Raw genomic sequence first — 15,000 nt, 5'->3', positions numbered from 1 at the left:
CTATCAAATTCTGCCAGGGTTGACTTTGTATTTCATCCTTTCGGGGGACAACAAAATAAGTACCAGTTGAATACTGGGGTCAGTGTAATTGACTTGGCCCCTCCCCAAAAATTGCTGGCCTTGTGCCAACATTTCAAATCAGTGCAACTACATTTGTTTTATCTTTGATTTATTATTTCATCTTTTATTTGGTTTTTTTTTTTTTTTCCTTTTCAGAAAATTGATGAAATAGATGCAAAGCTTATTCCTAGTATAAAACGGATTAGTAAGAAGTACAACGAAACTGTCACCTTTCAGGTAACTATAACCCTTCCCCACTCCACTAACACACACACACACACACACATTTTTTAGTTACCTTTGAGACTTAAGAGACACCATTTTGATAAATTTTGTTGCTATTAATATTGTCATCATTTAAATCTATGTTTCAACCTGCTACAAATGTAACATTTGAAGCCTCTAGTAGTAGTAGTAGTAGTAGTAGTAGTAGTAGTAGTAGTAGTAGTAGTAGTAGTAGTAGTAGTAGTAGTAGTAGAATCGATGTTGTTGTTGGTGTGCTTGTTGTTGCTGCTGCTGCTGTCTTTCCATTTACTTCAAATCCTACAACTGCCAATTTTACCTTCCGTTTATTTATTTATTAACTTATAAAAATAACACTAGTCATCTACTTGGCCGACGAGCATTTATTGTTCCCCAACATAACGTCTGATCTTGCACCGAAATATAGAAATCATCATTTAATCTTTCATTCTTCTTTATTTTCTTGCCAACCTCAAAGAATCGTCCGTACATAGAAAAAATGAAGTATGACCGCGTTGAGATGCTGTATTATTTGCAAGAAGAACGTAAAGTCAATGCCATACACTATGAAGCTGCACGTCTCGGCATCCCTCTATTGACTCAATATCTGGACCTGGAGAACTTACCATCAAAGACCATGGAAGAAGACAGCCCATCAGCGGCTCAGGTACCAAGTTCTGAAATGAATAGTTAATTCAGAAGGAAGACCAGGGTTTTACTAGAATGTAATCTGAGGGTTTTGAGGAGTTTTGGGTTATAATTCTTCATCTGTTTGAATGCCAAATAACAGAGAAACTACAACAAAAGTAACAATAACTGTAACTGCATCGGTTTTTAGATGAAGTTCATGTGTGTGTGAATATGTATGAGGGGGTTTATAAGATTATGAGGGCATGAGTAGGGGAGGGCATGATATCGAAAGGTGTACGTGTAGGCATCACAAATTCTTGGCACATTTATTGTACCTAGGATCTGTGAATGTATGTATGTATGTATACATGCATGTATGTATGTTTGTATGTATGTATTTCATTATTCAGGTTTATTTCAAGATTTCTTGCCAACAGAGAAAGAACCGGTTTCTAACCCAGATCCAAGGCTCCTTCATTGGAATTTCAACATCAACAACAGGGCATTTTTGTATGTATGTATGTATGTATGTATGTGTGTGTATATGTATGTATGTATGTGTGTAAGTATGTGTGCAGATTTGTATGTTTTATTTTATATATGTGTTCTTATGCATATAGTTGCATATATAGACACGCTCTATGTATATATGTATGTATGTAATTATGTATGTATGTATGTAGCTATACATATATACATGCATATATAAGTATTGTGTGTGTGTGTGTGTGTGTGTGTGTGTGCACATAAAATTATGTATAAACCCACAGACCCACATGAATGCTCTATGTAAAACTTTGGCTGACATATATAAATAAATACGCACACAGACAAATACATGTGTTTTCATACAAGCCATATATACGCACACCATATTCACAGAGACAGCTAAACACCCACGTAGAGAGACACGTTCTCTCACATACACACACACACATATACTAATATGTGTGTGTGTGGTATAATATATGTATATGTATGTGTGTGGGTATATATGTACACACACATGCACATACATATATACATAACATGCACTCACACCTTATACATGCATGCATACATACCCATACCCATATACTCAAATACTGTCCCCACACAATGCTTATATACATCACCATACTGACACAAAGTTATTTGTTTCCAGATTAGCAATACTAAGGAAATTTAATGATAATGATGAATATTTTATAATTAAGAATATTAAAAATTTATTATTAAAACATCATTAAGAAATACAAAATGCTATTTGTTTTCATTTAATATGTTTATCTTTTTTAAAAATTGCTCTCTCTCTCTCTCTCTCTCTCTCTCTCTCTCTACACACATATATATATATATATATATATATATATATATATGTAGGTCCTTTTCATTGTCATCATAACTATTTATCTGATACTAATACATCTGTTTGTTTTCTACACCACCTGTTTTTGTCTTTTGTTTTTTTTGTGAATTCTCCGTGTATATATATATATATATATATATATATATATATATATATATATATATAGATGCAGGTATAAGTTAGAGGTGTTTAAACCCTCTAAGGGATAACTGTATCCAAAGGCACTCTTGGTAATTACCTCCGTAAGTATGGTCCTTGGTATAAGGTATATGGCAGCAGGTAATTTAACAGGTAAACCGTAATTTAATTTATATAGACGATAAGAAAATGGAGGAAAAATAACAATAAGAAGTGTGTCTTTTCCGCTAGGAAGCCATTATTTAACTAATTAAATAATGGCTTCCTAGTGCAAAAGACACACTTCTTATTGTTATTTTTCCTCCATTTTCTTATCATCTATACACACACACACATACACACACACACACACACACACACACACATATACACACACACACACATATATACATACATACATACATACAAAGACTTTCTCTATTCCTGAGCGTTAAACTAATACATCCATTTGTTGTTTACACCACCTGTCTTCATCCGTTGTTGTTTTTTTCATAAATTCTCCCATATATATACATACATACATATATATATATATATATATATATATATATACACGCATACATAATATTTTATGCTTTTATACATAATTATGACAAGGGATCAGCTTTACACCTCACCACGCACTGCAAGAAATAGACACATTATGAAATCAAAAAAATAATGACTTTATTAGCGATAATGGTAACATACACACACAAGCTTCAACAAGTGAAGTTAGGAATTTTTTATTGTTTGTCTTCGTTTTTAAACATTACTAGTAACACTCAAAAATTGAACATGAGTATTTTCACACAAATGAGGTCAGTATGGCAAAGCTGTGTAACCAAGGATCATGCTATTCTCCCTGACCCTATTATTAAGGAGCAACGAAGAAAAATAAATTACCTATATCAGTTTTGTTAGGAACACGGAAGCTTTTTTTCTGATTGGGAGTTTGGGTGCCTGGCCAATGGATGCTGGGACCGGACACAAGGTGACTTCCTTCACTATAGCCAGTGGTTTTTTTTGGAGACGGAGTAAATTATATGAGTCTCTAAGCATGGGGTCAGGACGAAGTAAGCAAACTGCATGAGCAGATGTGATACACAACTGCCTGTACAATTTGGAATGAGAAAAAACCCGAGAGTTGGAGTCAAGGATGTATGTAATGGCGTTGATCTTGGACTCATTGCCATCATAGTGCGGACCTGAGAATGTTCTGGGGCCATGAAAAATGCAATGTGGCCAGGTGAAATCATAGTGGATATACAAGTCCTCGTCAGCCAGAAGATCACAAAACAATCCTAAAACTGTTCCTCATTGAGGTTGCAGAAAGAAGGGTGATAAGATTGCCAGTGAAGGAAGCTTAGTTGTTGTATGTCAATGCCCACAGAGCACCACTCGTCATAGTTCAGGATACGGTGAAGTAATTCACTTTGTACCCAGTCCTAGCAACCAATGACCAGGCCCCCTGTCTCTCTTTTATAGCCAGCTGTGTTACTTCATTCATCTCATGACGAGGTGTGGGTGTTGGAAAATGAAAATTATTTCCAAACTGTTTGAAAGGGCATATAGAGCAGCAAAAAAGATAAAGAAGAAACCCCCCTAAAATGAAGGGCAAATCCAAGCAGAAGGGTGATTAGGGCCTCTTTCTTCAGGACAATGACAATGAAAGTGATATGAGATCCATGGGCCTTCAAAAGATGAACTATGTGTCTTAATAAAAGACATGGTGTGTCGAATATTGCTTTCATTGACCAAGTAATTCATGAAAACTTAATTACAGAATACAGAAGCACTTCAAGTGAGAAGCTCTTAATAAAAACAATATCACAACATTGCCAAATGCTGAAGCAGAAGTATTCAGAGAATGTGGATTGTTTCTTTTCTCATTCTATGCAGATGCTGCTGAGTGCATTAGGGCCATCAAGGATTGCTTCAACTCAACTCTTCATTCTAACCTGTGGGTTTTCACCCATTATATCGATGAACACCACAAAATGGTTTTTTGGATGTACTTGGCAGATTATATGTTTTCTTTTATATTTATTACCTCAAAAGTGGCTTCCATTTATGTCAATCCATCCTCTCTTTAATCTGAGTTTCAACCCCCAAACAATCTTCACAAGAAGACATAATATTTTTCACTTACTGAAGCCCATGGTCCCTCTTTTCCTGGGATACTGGGTATCAATAATCTTCCACTTATTCCTGCCCTAAACTTTTCTCCCCAAATGCCTCCATTTCTGACCAGATATTTTCACACCCTTTTCATACCAACCTGCCTGAATCTGCCCATATTTCTATAATATAAACTTTCTGTTTTAAAACAATCTAAAAAAACACCCTTCCATCAGAATTTCATGTTAATTCATGTTCCAAACACCAACTTAATAATAGCAAAGTTATTTTAATAAATTCGTCGTTATTTTCAAAATTAATTGAAAAATAAAGCAGCGTATTTCAAAAGAAATACAATAACAGGGTAAATAAACCTAATAACTGATGGCCATAAACCACATAATGTCATTTATAATCTATCTCAGTCACTTTGCGTCAAAGCGACATCACTTTCTGCTTGTTTCACAATTTTACTATGTGATTCAGCTATATGAAACCCTAAGGGAATAAAAAAAATATTTGAACTTGTAATAAAGCAGTTTTCAATCATGTACTCTCTCCTGAATTTCAGCTTTAACCATTTTCATAGCAAAACTTATTATATTTACACACATATAATATATTATTGTCATACGCAATGTTTCATGAACATCTCCTACCACTCATATCGTCAGCAGTCTTTATGATTTCTGTTTGAGCAAAACCCCACAATACAGATGACTGATTGTATAAAACATGCATTTCTAACCATACCCCCATCATTGTTACATGCTGGGTGGGGGTAAGCCCCTATAGTTTCTTTTCATTTCTAAGTTTGTTTTACAATTATTTTTCAATGTTTACATAGGAGGGGATTTTGAAATTGCTCTTTGAAAGTAAAAATCCATTATGTGCAGCGAAAGAAGTATTAGATTAAAATAGCTATCTATGTATAACACTTAATGTAATGCTGCTCCTGTTGCGTTTAACAGATTTTTTCTTCAACTGGGCGGCTAATTTCAACAACAGTGATTCTTCAGTCACAATTTTCCAACATCAGTAGCGATAGAGTTTGTCTTAATATGCGACCAGCAGAGGGTACATACTACTGACGAATCCTAACAAAGCATAAATGCGCATCTAGCATTCCCACAGCTACTGCTGGACACTCTTAGTCTGTTACTGATATATATTTGCGTTTTTAAACACGGTACGTCCACAACAGTCACTTCTCCGGACGTATACTGTAGTCAATTTGTTATTTCTTAAAATAATTATTTATATAACTGCTTTCTACTTGTTTGTTTTTATTTTCACACAATGAGTCGCTTCCCTTGCTACCACTAGCAAGAACAATTTTCTATCCATTTATTTTTTTTTTGCTTTTTGTCAGTCAGTCAAGCAAGCTAAAGCGAGCAGAACTGTGAACATTGTCCAGGTGTACAACACAAAAATGACCGAAGTGATCAGATCATTTTGGAATTCCTGAAGGCCAACACCTTAACTTCACAGACAGTTGGGAGTTTTTATTGTGGGACATTTAACAACTGCCAGCCATAAATAGGACATGTTAAACAACTACTCGGTTGTTCGATAAATTCGTTCGTTTTCTTTTTTGTTCCCCCAACCCTTTAATTTTAATCCTCTCCAATTTTTCTTGAATTAACCCGAAAAATATTTTTTATTCTAGTGTTTTATGGAGGGTTTTTCGTAGCTCTGCTCTTCCTGTACAGCTTTTGTTCATCGTTTTTGAAATTTTAATAAGTTTTGCCTCTTTTTAGACGTAAGACGATGGAGTGCCTAGTAGGGGGAAAAAAAACGAACGAATTTATCGGACAACCCAACGCATGCCGGCTAAGTCGTAGAAGCCGTCTTTTAGGGAAAGACTGTAAGAAAATTTTTAAAAATTTTCTTTAAAATAATTTTTTTTAGAAGAAAAATACAGTGCTCCAGCATGGGCATAGTACGATTAAAAATAATTGTACTATGTAATTAGTACAAAAACAAAGAATTAACTCGCGTGTGTGTGTGTGTGTGTGTGTGTGTGTTTAGAGGGTAAGCAAGACAGATTCAGACAGACAGGGTCCGGGATATGCTATATACACCCCCATCGTTATGGTCGTCATCATCGTCCTAGTCGTCGTTGTCGTCGCCGCCGCCGCCGCCATCATCATCATCATCATCATCGCCATCATCATCATCATTAGATAGTTGTGAATGCGTGTATGTATATTTGTTATTAACTGCATGTTTAAGTGCGTATAATATGTATCATACATTAATATATATATATATATATATATATATATATATATATATATATATATATATATTACTTTATAGATCATATATTTATATTTATAATTATATATATTATATATGATATATATCATATATTATTTTATATATACATATATATTTAATTACATATTTTTTACACATATATATTTGTACGCATATATATGTATGTATGTATGTATGTAGGTATGTGTATATAAAAATCTACAACGTTCTCTCGCTTCTTTTCTCTTCTATTTCAAGATTTTGCCGTCAGTTTTGTGAGTTACCACTTGGTTGTGAATCCACGCAAGGAGTAGAGGTGAGATCGATACTAGCGATGGGCAGAGAGGTTGGCACTTTACGGGGTTTGTTTTCTTTAGCGGCACATACATCTGCAATGAGAGAAGAGGCACAAGAGTATAATACAACAATTAGTTTTAATAGCAGAGATCTTCTTCTATATATTGATTTCAAATTCTAGTAGAAGGCCAACGAGTTCGGAGAAGAGGGGGTAAGTCAATTACATCGACCCCCAGCATTCAACTGGTACTTATTTTATCGACTACGAGAAGATGACAGGTAAAAGTCGACCTCGGCGTAATTTGAACTCAGAACGTGTATATATATATATATATATATATATATATATATATATATATATACAGACATAGCGTAAAAATTTACAATTAATTGATAATTAGTAATTTTACCAAGTAGTTCGATGTATTAAAAACCGTTATCGGTAAATGTGTAAACACAATTCAAAATTTAGGGTTCAGCAAGTATTGCTTCACCACACACCGAAAATTAGAAATAGCAGCCAAACGACTCCCATTATTTGCTATTTCTAATTTTCGGTGTGTGGTGAAGCAATACTTGCTGAACCCTAAATTTTGAATTATATATATATATTTAACACACGCACTGGTAAATTTTCCGCTCATTTACTTATTTATTTTTCCTAAACTTTTCGTTGCGTCTTGCAACCTTTTCAACAGTCATCCTTGAAATTTCAAAGCTACACGATAATGCATGATTAATTGAAGAGAATGTGAATAAATAAGTATTAAAGTTTAACAGAATAATCTGAACATTAAAAAGGGTTAACAAAATTAATGCGATTTATGTTTCATGTTTCTCCAGGATACGAAAAGGAATTTTATGAGCTTTGTGCATGACCTTTGAGTCACTGTAATTTCTGCCAATTATAAATTGTACGTGTGTGCGGTCGGATGTGTTGTCGGGCGTGTTTGTGTATGCATATGCCTGTCTATTCGTTAGACGAGCGTGACCGTTGCTGACAGGTGTTAAGTGTAAGCAATGGTCACGGTAGGGATTTAAGTCGCAACTTGTTCAAAACTACAGCGACTCTCATTAGCAATACCAAGAAGTCTAGGGACAAGCAAAGTGCAAGATATCCAGCTCAGTAGGGCATTGGGATTTATATACGAGTTAGCTTTCTCCTAGAGGGATGTCTTGATAAAGACCCGGTGTCTGTCTTTCTCAAGGGACTTACTGCACCATCGGATACCGACCCGAGTATTTCTACATCCATACATACATACGTACATACCTAAAAGGAAATGCTTCCTCATGTCAAATTTCTGTTTTAAACGCTCCAGTAGGAACTGTTGTGTGTCTTCGTGTTGAAGGGCATCACAGAGGTAATCAAACGAACTTGGCCCTTTCGAAATGATAATCTCCAATAATTTGTCCGCTTTTTCTTTGTCCGATGCTTCTTTTTCAATAACATCGCAGTTCTCTTTGGTCAGCACCCCTTTCTCTTGTAGGAAGCTGTAATGGTTTGCTGCCTTTAGGTGTTGGCTGATGTAATCTTTGTCTGACTGCAATATCTTGAAAATGAGAAGAATTCAAAATATAATACATATATGTATAGATATAAAGCTACAGGATACACTAGAGAGAGAGAGAGAGAGAGCAAGGGGCAGACAGACAGACAGACAGGGACGGGTTTCCTTCAGTTTTCGACTACCAAATCCACTCTTCTCTATTCACGAAGGAAATTTTACGCGTGGAATTCATCGTGTACATCATTCATTACACCCCAGTCAACTTCGCCACCCAAGTTCATGATGTTGGCGTTTATAAAAGTTTTTTCCTGTTAAATTCTCTTTTTTTAATAAATTGTTATATGCGTAGAGAACAGTGAGAATCAAAATGATGGCGTACATATTCATTCCTAATGCATTCCGAAACATTCAAACATGCATTATTTCCGTAAACTCTAATTAAAATCAAGAAGCTACCACAACCAATCCATCAGCAACAATCATCATCATCTTCATAATAATATTTGTACCCTTTAAAAAGAAGCACCTGTTGCTATTTTTCTGAATTTATTTTACGTTGTGTACACCCAGATAGGAATTTTTACTGTACTTTGCACCAGAGAACATTATATAAAGATTATCTAAAGACAAAACATATTGTCAATGAAAAAACGTGTGCGTGAATTTTCAAAATTCTAGTCGTTCTATTGACGGGTTTGTCAATAGAAAGTGCGCTAAATGTAAAAAAAACTCTTTCAGGTACATTTACAGAAAACTCTAAGCTGCCTCTATATATAATTTTTCATTTAGTGTTTGATTTTATTTTCGAATTGCCTGTGGCGATATCTGTAAGCATGAATTGCATTGATATAAAAGCTTCCGTTCAGTGGTACCAGTTTTGTAGACATGTTTGTTCGACAAAACTGCTGCAGGACAAAACTCCGATTTGGTGGTCCGGATCATATAGTGGAGATCGATGCAAAGCTTGTTCTTCAATAGCAAGAACAATGTAGGAAGAATGTGTCGCAAAACTTGGGTTGTCGGATGTTATGACAACATAACCAGAAAAGGATTTCTTCAACGTGTCCCCGATAGGAGTACAGAGACGTTTGGAGAATGTTATCAGACAAAAACGTTCTTCCAGGAACAATTGTTATGACTGACAATTTGGCAAGCTATTGTAATCTCAACATACTCGGTTACATTCACCTTGCAGTAAATCATTCCCAAAATTTCATAGATCGGGGCATGTACAAATCGGCGGAGGTAAAGATCATGGACCGCACCGCCTTTGGGATATTTTGTTGGTTTTATTTTTACATGAACACACTACATCGGGGCCGGAGATTGTGAATCTGCTAAAAGAAATTTCCATTTTAAAATTTATATTGTACAGGCCAAAAAAAAAAAACAATTCATAAATGCCCAAACACACGTTTACTCACCCCCTCTCTGCTTCCCCCTCTGTCTCTCCCCCTCTCAATCCCTCTGTCTCTCCCCCTTTCAATCCCGCTGTCTCTCCCCCTCTCAATCCCTCTGTCTCTCCCCCTCTCAATCCCTATGTCTCTCCCCCTCTCTATCCACACCAGATCGAAGGGTACGAGTTGGCCGCTTCAACGTTCGGCGCGACAGATTGCTGAAGGTAAGTGGAGACACTTGATGACATTTCAAACCTGTGTTGCAGCTTTAGAGCTTATATAGCCTGAGAAGGTAAGTAAAACATATTGTTTTAATACACTTTGACATGTTTCACACAAAACCCTAACACGGTTTTGTTGTCCAGACATCGTTACCACTAATTTTTATAACTTCAGCATTGATTTATTATTCTTTTCAAAATGTCTTCTTAATAAATGTGGCAAGAAAGGGGGCACCTCGCCTCCAAAAGTGCATTTTTTAAAACAGATTTCTTCGGAAACGCGTCTGTATATATGTGTGTGTGTGTATGGATGTATGTATATATGTATATATGTATGCATGTATGTATATATGTATGCATGTATATATAGAGAGAGAAACATAAAGTAATGACAAGCATAAAACTAATTGAAGATAAAATGAAACAAAAATGAAGACAAAACATTAAGAGTTATTGAAAGTGGGTAGAAAAAATATTACATAGTGTAGTAATAATAGGCTAGGGTATCTCTAGGAAGTTGTTTGTGATTTGGAAATATAATGAGGAAAACGTCGGATCGTCTGCTTTTGCCGAAGTCATCTCCTAACCGCATTGGAAAAGATTTTCTCTCCAGAAAGTTTCTTTATGATCGTAATTTATGCCATTTGAAAAATATTTCTATCAAATTTTAGTAAAGAAAAAAAGACTCCATTTTGCTAAAAGTTCCGAGAGAAAAGCTTGGATCTTGTCAATTTTTCGAAGTCATCTTCCCGCCCTCTTTGAAAAGATTTCTCTCCAGAAATTTCTTTATGATCGTAATTTATGCCATTTGAAAAATATTTCTATCAAATTTTAGTAAAGAAAAAAAGACTCCATTTTGCTAAAAGTTCCGAGAGAAAAGCTTGGATCTTGTCAATTTTTCGAAGTCATCTTCCCGACCTCTTTGAAAAGATTTCTCTCCAGAAATTTCTTTATGATCGTAATTTATGCCATTTGAAAAATATTTCTATCAAATTTTAGTAAAGAAAAAAAGACTCCATTTTGCTAAAAGTTCCGAGAGAAAAGCTTGGATCTTGTCAATTTTTCGAAGTCATCTTCCCGCCCTCTTTGAAAAGATTTCTCTCCAGAAATTTCTTTATGATCGTAATTTATGCCATTTGAAAAATATTTCTATCAAATTTTAGTGACAAAAAAACTCCATTTTGCTAAAAGTTCTGAGAGAAAAGCTTGGATCTTGTCAATTTTTCGAAGTCATCTTCCCGCCCTCTTTGAAAAGATTTCTCTCCAGAAATTTCTTTATGATCGTAATTTATGCCATTTGAAAAATATTTCTATCAAATTTTAGTAAAGAAAAAAAGACTCCATTTTGCTAAAAGTTCCGAGAGAAAAGCTTGGATCTTGTCAATTTTTCGAAGTCATCTTCCCGCCCTCTTTGAAAAGATTTCTCTCCAGAAATTTCTTTATGATCGTAATTTATGCCATTTGAAAAATATTTCTATCAAATTTTAGTAAAGAAAAAAAGACTCCGTTTTGCTAAAAGTTCCGAGAGAAAAGCTTGGATCTTGTCAATTTTTCGAAGTCATCTTCCCGCCCTCTTTGAAAAGATTTCTCTCCAGAAATTTCTTTATGATCGTAATTTATGCCATTTGAAAAATATTTCTATCAAATTTTAGTAAAGAAAAAAAGACTCCATTTTGCTAAAAGTTCCGAGAGAAAAGCTTGGATCTTGTCAATTTTTCGAAGTCATCTTCCCGCCCTCTTTGAAAAGATTTCTCTCCAGAAATTTCTTTATGATCGTAATTTATGCCATTTGAAAAATATTTCTATCAAATTTTAGTGACAAAAAACTCCATTTTGCTAAAAGTTCCGAGAGAAAAGCTTGGATCTTGTCAATTTTTCGAAGTCATCTTCCCGCCCTCTTTGAAAAGATTTCTCTCCAGAAATTTCTTTATGATCGTAATTTATGCCATTTGAAAAATATTTCTATCAAATTTTAGTAAAAGAAAAAAAGACTCCATTTTGCTAAAAGTTCCGAGAGAAAAGCTTGGATCTTGTCAATTTTTCGAAGTCATCTTCCCGCCCTCTTTGAAAAGATTTCTCTCCAGAAATTTCTTTATGATCGTAATTTATGCCATTTGAAAAATATTTCTATCAAATTTTAGTGACAAAAAACTCCATTTTGCTAAAAGTTCCGAGAGAAAAGCTTGGATCTTGTCAATTTTTCGAAGTCATCTTCCCGCCCTCTTTGAAAAGATTTCTCTCCAGAAATTTCTTTATGATCGTAATTTATGCCATTTGAAAAATATTTCTATCAAATTTTAGTAAAGAAAAAAAGACTCCATTTTGCTAAAAGTTCCGAGAGAAAAGCTTGGATCTTGTCAATTTTTCGAAGTCATCTTCCCGCCCTCTTTGAAAAGATTTCTCTCCAGAAATTTCTTTATGATCGTAATTTATGCCATTTGAAAAATATTTCTATCAAATTTTAGTGACAAAAAACTCCATTTTGCTAAAAGTTCCGAGAGAAAAGCTTGGATCTTGTCAATTTTTCGAAGTCATCTTCCCGCCCTCTTTGAAAAGATTTCTCTCCAGAAATTTCTTTATGATCGTAATTTATGCCATTTGAAAAATATTTCTATCAAATTTTAGTAAAGAAAAAAAGACTCCATTTTGCTAAAAGTTCCGAGAGAAAAGCTTGGATCTTGTCAATTTTTCGAAGTCATCTTCCCGCCCTCTTTGAAAAGATTTCTCTCCAGAAATTTCTTTATGATCGTAATTTATGCCATTTGAAAAATATTTCTATCAAATTTTAGTAAAGAAAAAAAGACTCCATTTTGCTAAAAGTTCCGAGAGAAAAGCTTGGATCTTGTCAATTTTTCGAAGTCATCTTCCCGCCCTCTTTGAAAAGATTTCTCTCCAGAAATTTCTTTATGATCGTAATTTATGCCATTTGAAAAATATTTCTATCAAATTTTAGTGACAAAAAACTCCATTTTGCTAAAAGTTCCGAGAGAAAAGCTTGGATCTTGTCAATTTTTCGAAGTCATTTTCCCACCCTCTTTGAAAAGATTTCTCTCCAGAAATCTTTTTATGATCGTAATTTATGCCATTTGAAAAATATTTCTATCAAATTTTAGTGACAAAAAATTCCATTTTGCTAAAAGTTCCGAGAGAAAAGCTTGGATCTTGTGAACGTTTCGAAGTCATCTTCCCACCCTCTTGGAAAAGATTTCTCTCCAGAAATCTTTTTATAATCGTAATTTATGCCATTTGAAAAATATTTCTATCAAATTTTAGTGACAAAAAACTCCATTTTGCTAAAAGTTCCGAGAGAAAAGCTTGGATCTTGTCAATTTTTCGAAGTCATCTTCCCGCCCTCTTTGAAAAGATTTCTCTCCAGAAATTTCTTTATGATCGTAATTTATGCCATTTGAAAAATATTTCTATCAAATTTTAGTAAAGAAAAAAAGACTCCATTTTGCTAAAAGTTCCGAGAGAAAAGCTTGGATCTTGTCAATTTTTCGAAGTCATCTTCCCGCCCTCTTTGAAAAGATTTCTCTCCAGAAATTTCTTTATGATCGTAATTTATGCCATTTGAAAAATATTTCTATCAAATTTTAGTAAAGAAAAAAAGACTCCATTTTGCTAAAAGTTCCGAGAGAAAAGCTTGGATCTTGTCAATTTTTCGAAGTCATCTTCCCGCCCTCTTTGAAAAGATTTCTCTCCAGAAATTTCTTTATGATCGTAATTTATGCCATTTGAAAAATATTTCTATCAAATTTTAGTGACAAAAAACTCCATTTTGCTAAAAGTTCCGAGAGAAAAGCTTGGATCTTGTCAATTTTTCGAAGTCATCTTCCCGCCCTCTTTGAAAAGATTTCTCTCCAGAAATTTCTTTATGATCGTAATTTATGCCATTTGAAAAATATTTCTATCAAATTTTAGTGACAAAAAACTCCATTTTGCTAAAAGTTCCGAGAGAAAAGCTTGGATCTTGTCAATTTTTCGAAGTCATTTTCCCACCCTCTTTGAAAAGATTTCTCTCCAGAAATTTTTTATGATCGTAATTTATGCCATTTGAAAAATATTTCTATCAAATTTTAGTGACAAAAAATTCCATTTTGCTAAAAGTTCCGAGAGAAAAGCTTGGATCTTGTGAACGTTTCGAAGTCATCTTCCCACCCTCTTGGAAAAGATTTCTCTCCAGAAATCTTTTTATAATCGTAATTTATGCCATTTGAAAAATATTTCTATCAAATTTTAGTGACAAAAAACTCCATTTTGCTAAAAGTTCCGAGAGAAAAGCTTGGATCTTGTCAATTTTTCGAAGTCATCTTCCCGCCCTCTTTGAAAAGATTTCTCTCCAGAAATTTCTTTATGATCGTAATTTATGCCATTTGAAAAATATTTCTATCAAATTTTAGTAAAGAAAAAAAGACTCCATTTTGCTAAAAGTTCCGAGAGAAAAGCTTGGATCTTGTCAATTTTTCGAAGTCATCTTCCCGCCCTCTTTGAAAAGATTTCTCTCCAGAAATTTCTTTATGATCGTAATTTATGCCATTTGAAAAATATTTCTATCAAATTTTAGTAAAGAAAAAAAGACTCCATTTTGCTAAAAGTTCCGAGAGAAAAGCTTGGATCTTGTCAATTTTTCGAAGTCATCTTCCCGCCCTCTTTGAAAAGATTTCTCTCCAGAAATTTCTTTATGATCGTAATTTATGCCATTTGAAAAATATTTCTATCAAATTTTAGTGACAAAAAACTCCATTTTGCTAAAAGTTCCGAGAGAAAAGCTTGGATCTTGTCAATTTTTCGAA

The 15,000-nt window shown here is 34.2% G+C and overlaps 2 protein-coding genes across 7 annotated transcripts in view; one reads left to right on the top strand and one right to left on the bottom strand.

Annotated features, from left to right (window-relative positions):
* Positions 1-2,173, top strand: part of LOC106877523 (uncharacterized) — a 26,200-nt gene extending 24,027 nt beyond the window's left edge. For both annotated transcript variants that reach the window (XM_089342273.1, XM_089342272.1), the window contains exons 28-29: positions 217-297; positions 782-2,173. The gene's annotated coding sequence lies outside the window, so the exon portion shown is untranslated. The remainder of the gene's footprint in view (positions 1-216; positions 298-781) is intronic.
* An 887-nt stretch (positions 2,174-3,060) lies between these two features.
* The window catches only part of LOC106877533 (B-cell lymphoma/leukemia 10), a 55,343-nt gene continuing 43,403 nt past the window's right edge, over positions 3,061-15,000 (bottom strand). For all 5 annotated transcript variants that reach the window (XM_089342319.1, XM_052976189.2, XM_089342318.1 and 2 more), the window contains 2 exons: positions 8,352-8,631; positions 3,061-7,170 (listed from right to left, as the gene is read on the bottom strand). In XM_089342319.1, the coding sequence (XP_089198445.1) occupies positions 7,049-7,170; positions 8,352-8,631 (402 nt within the window). In that variant the 3' untranslated portion in view covers positions 3,061-7,048. The remainder of the gene's footprint in view (positions 7,171-8,351; positions 8,632-15,000) is intronic.

This window comes from Octopus bimaculoides, chromosome 25 (genome assembly GCF_046866305.1).
Source record: "Octopus bimaculoides isolate indiv1 chromosome 25, ASM4686630v1, whole genome shotgun sequence".
NCBI lineage: Eukaryota > Metazoa > Mollusca > Cephalopoda > Octopoda > Octopodidae > Octopus > Octopus bimaculoides.
The sequence above is the reverse complement of the archived record's forward strand: the minus strand, read 5'-3'. Positions and strand labels throughout refer to the sequence as shown.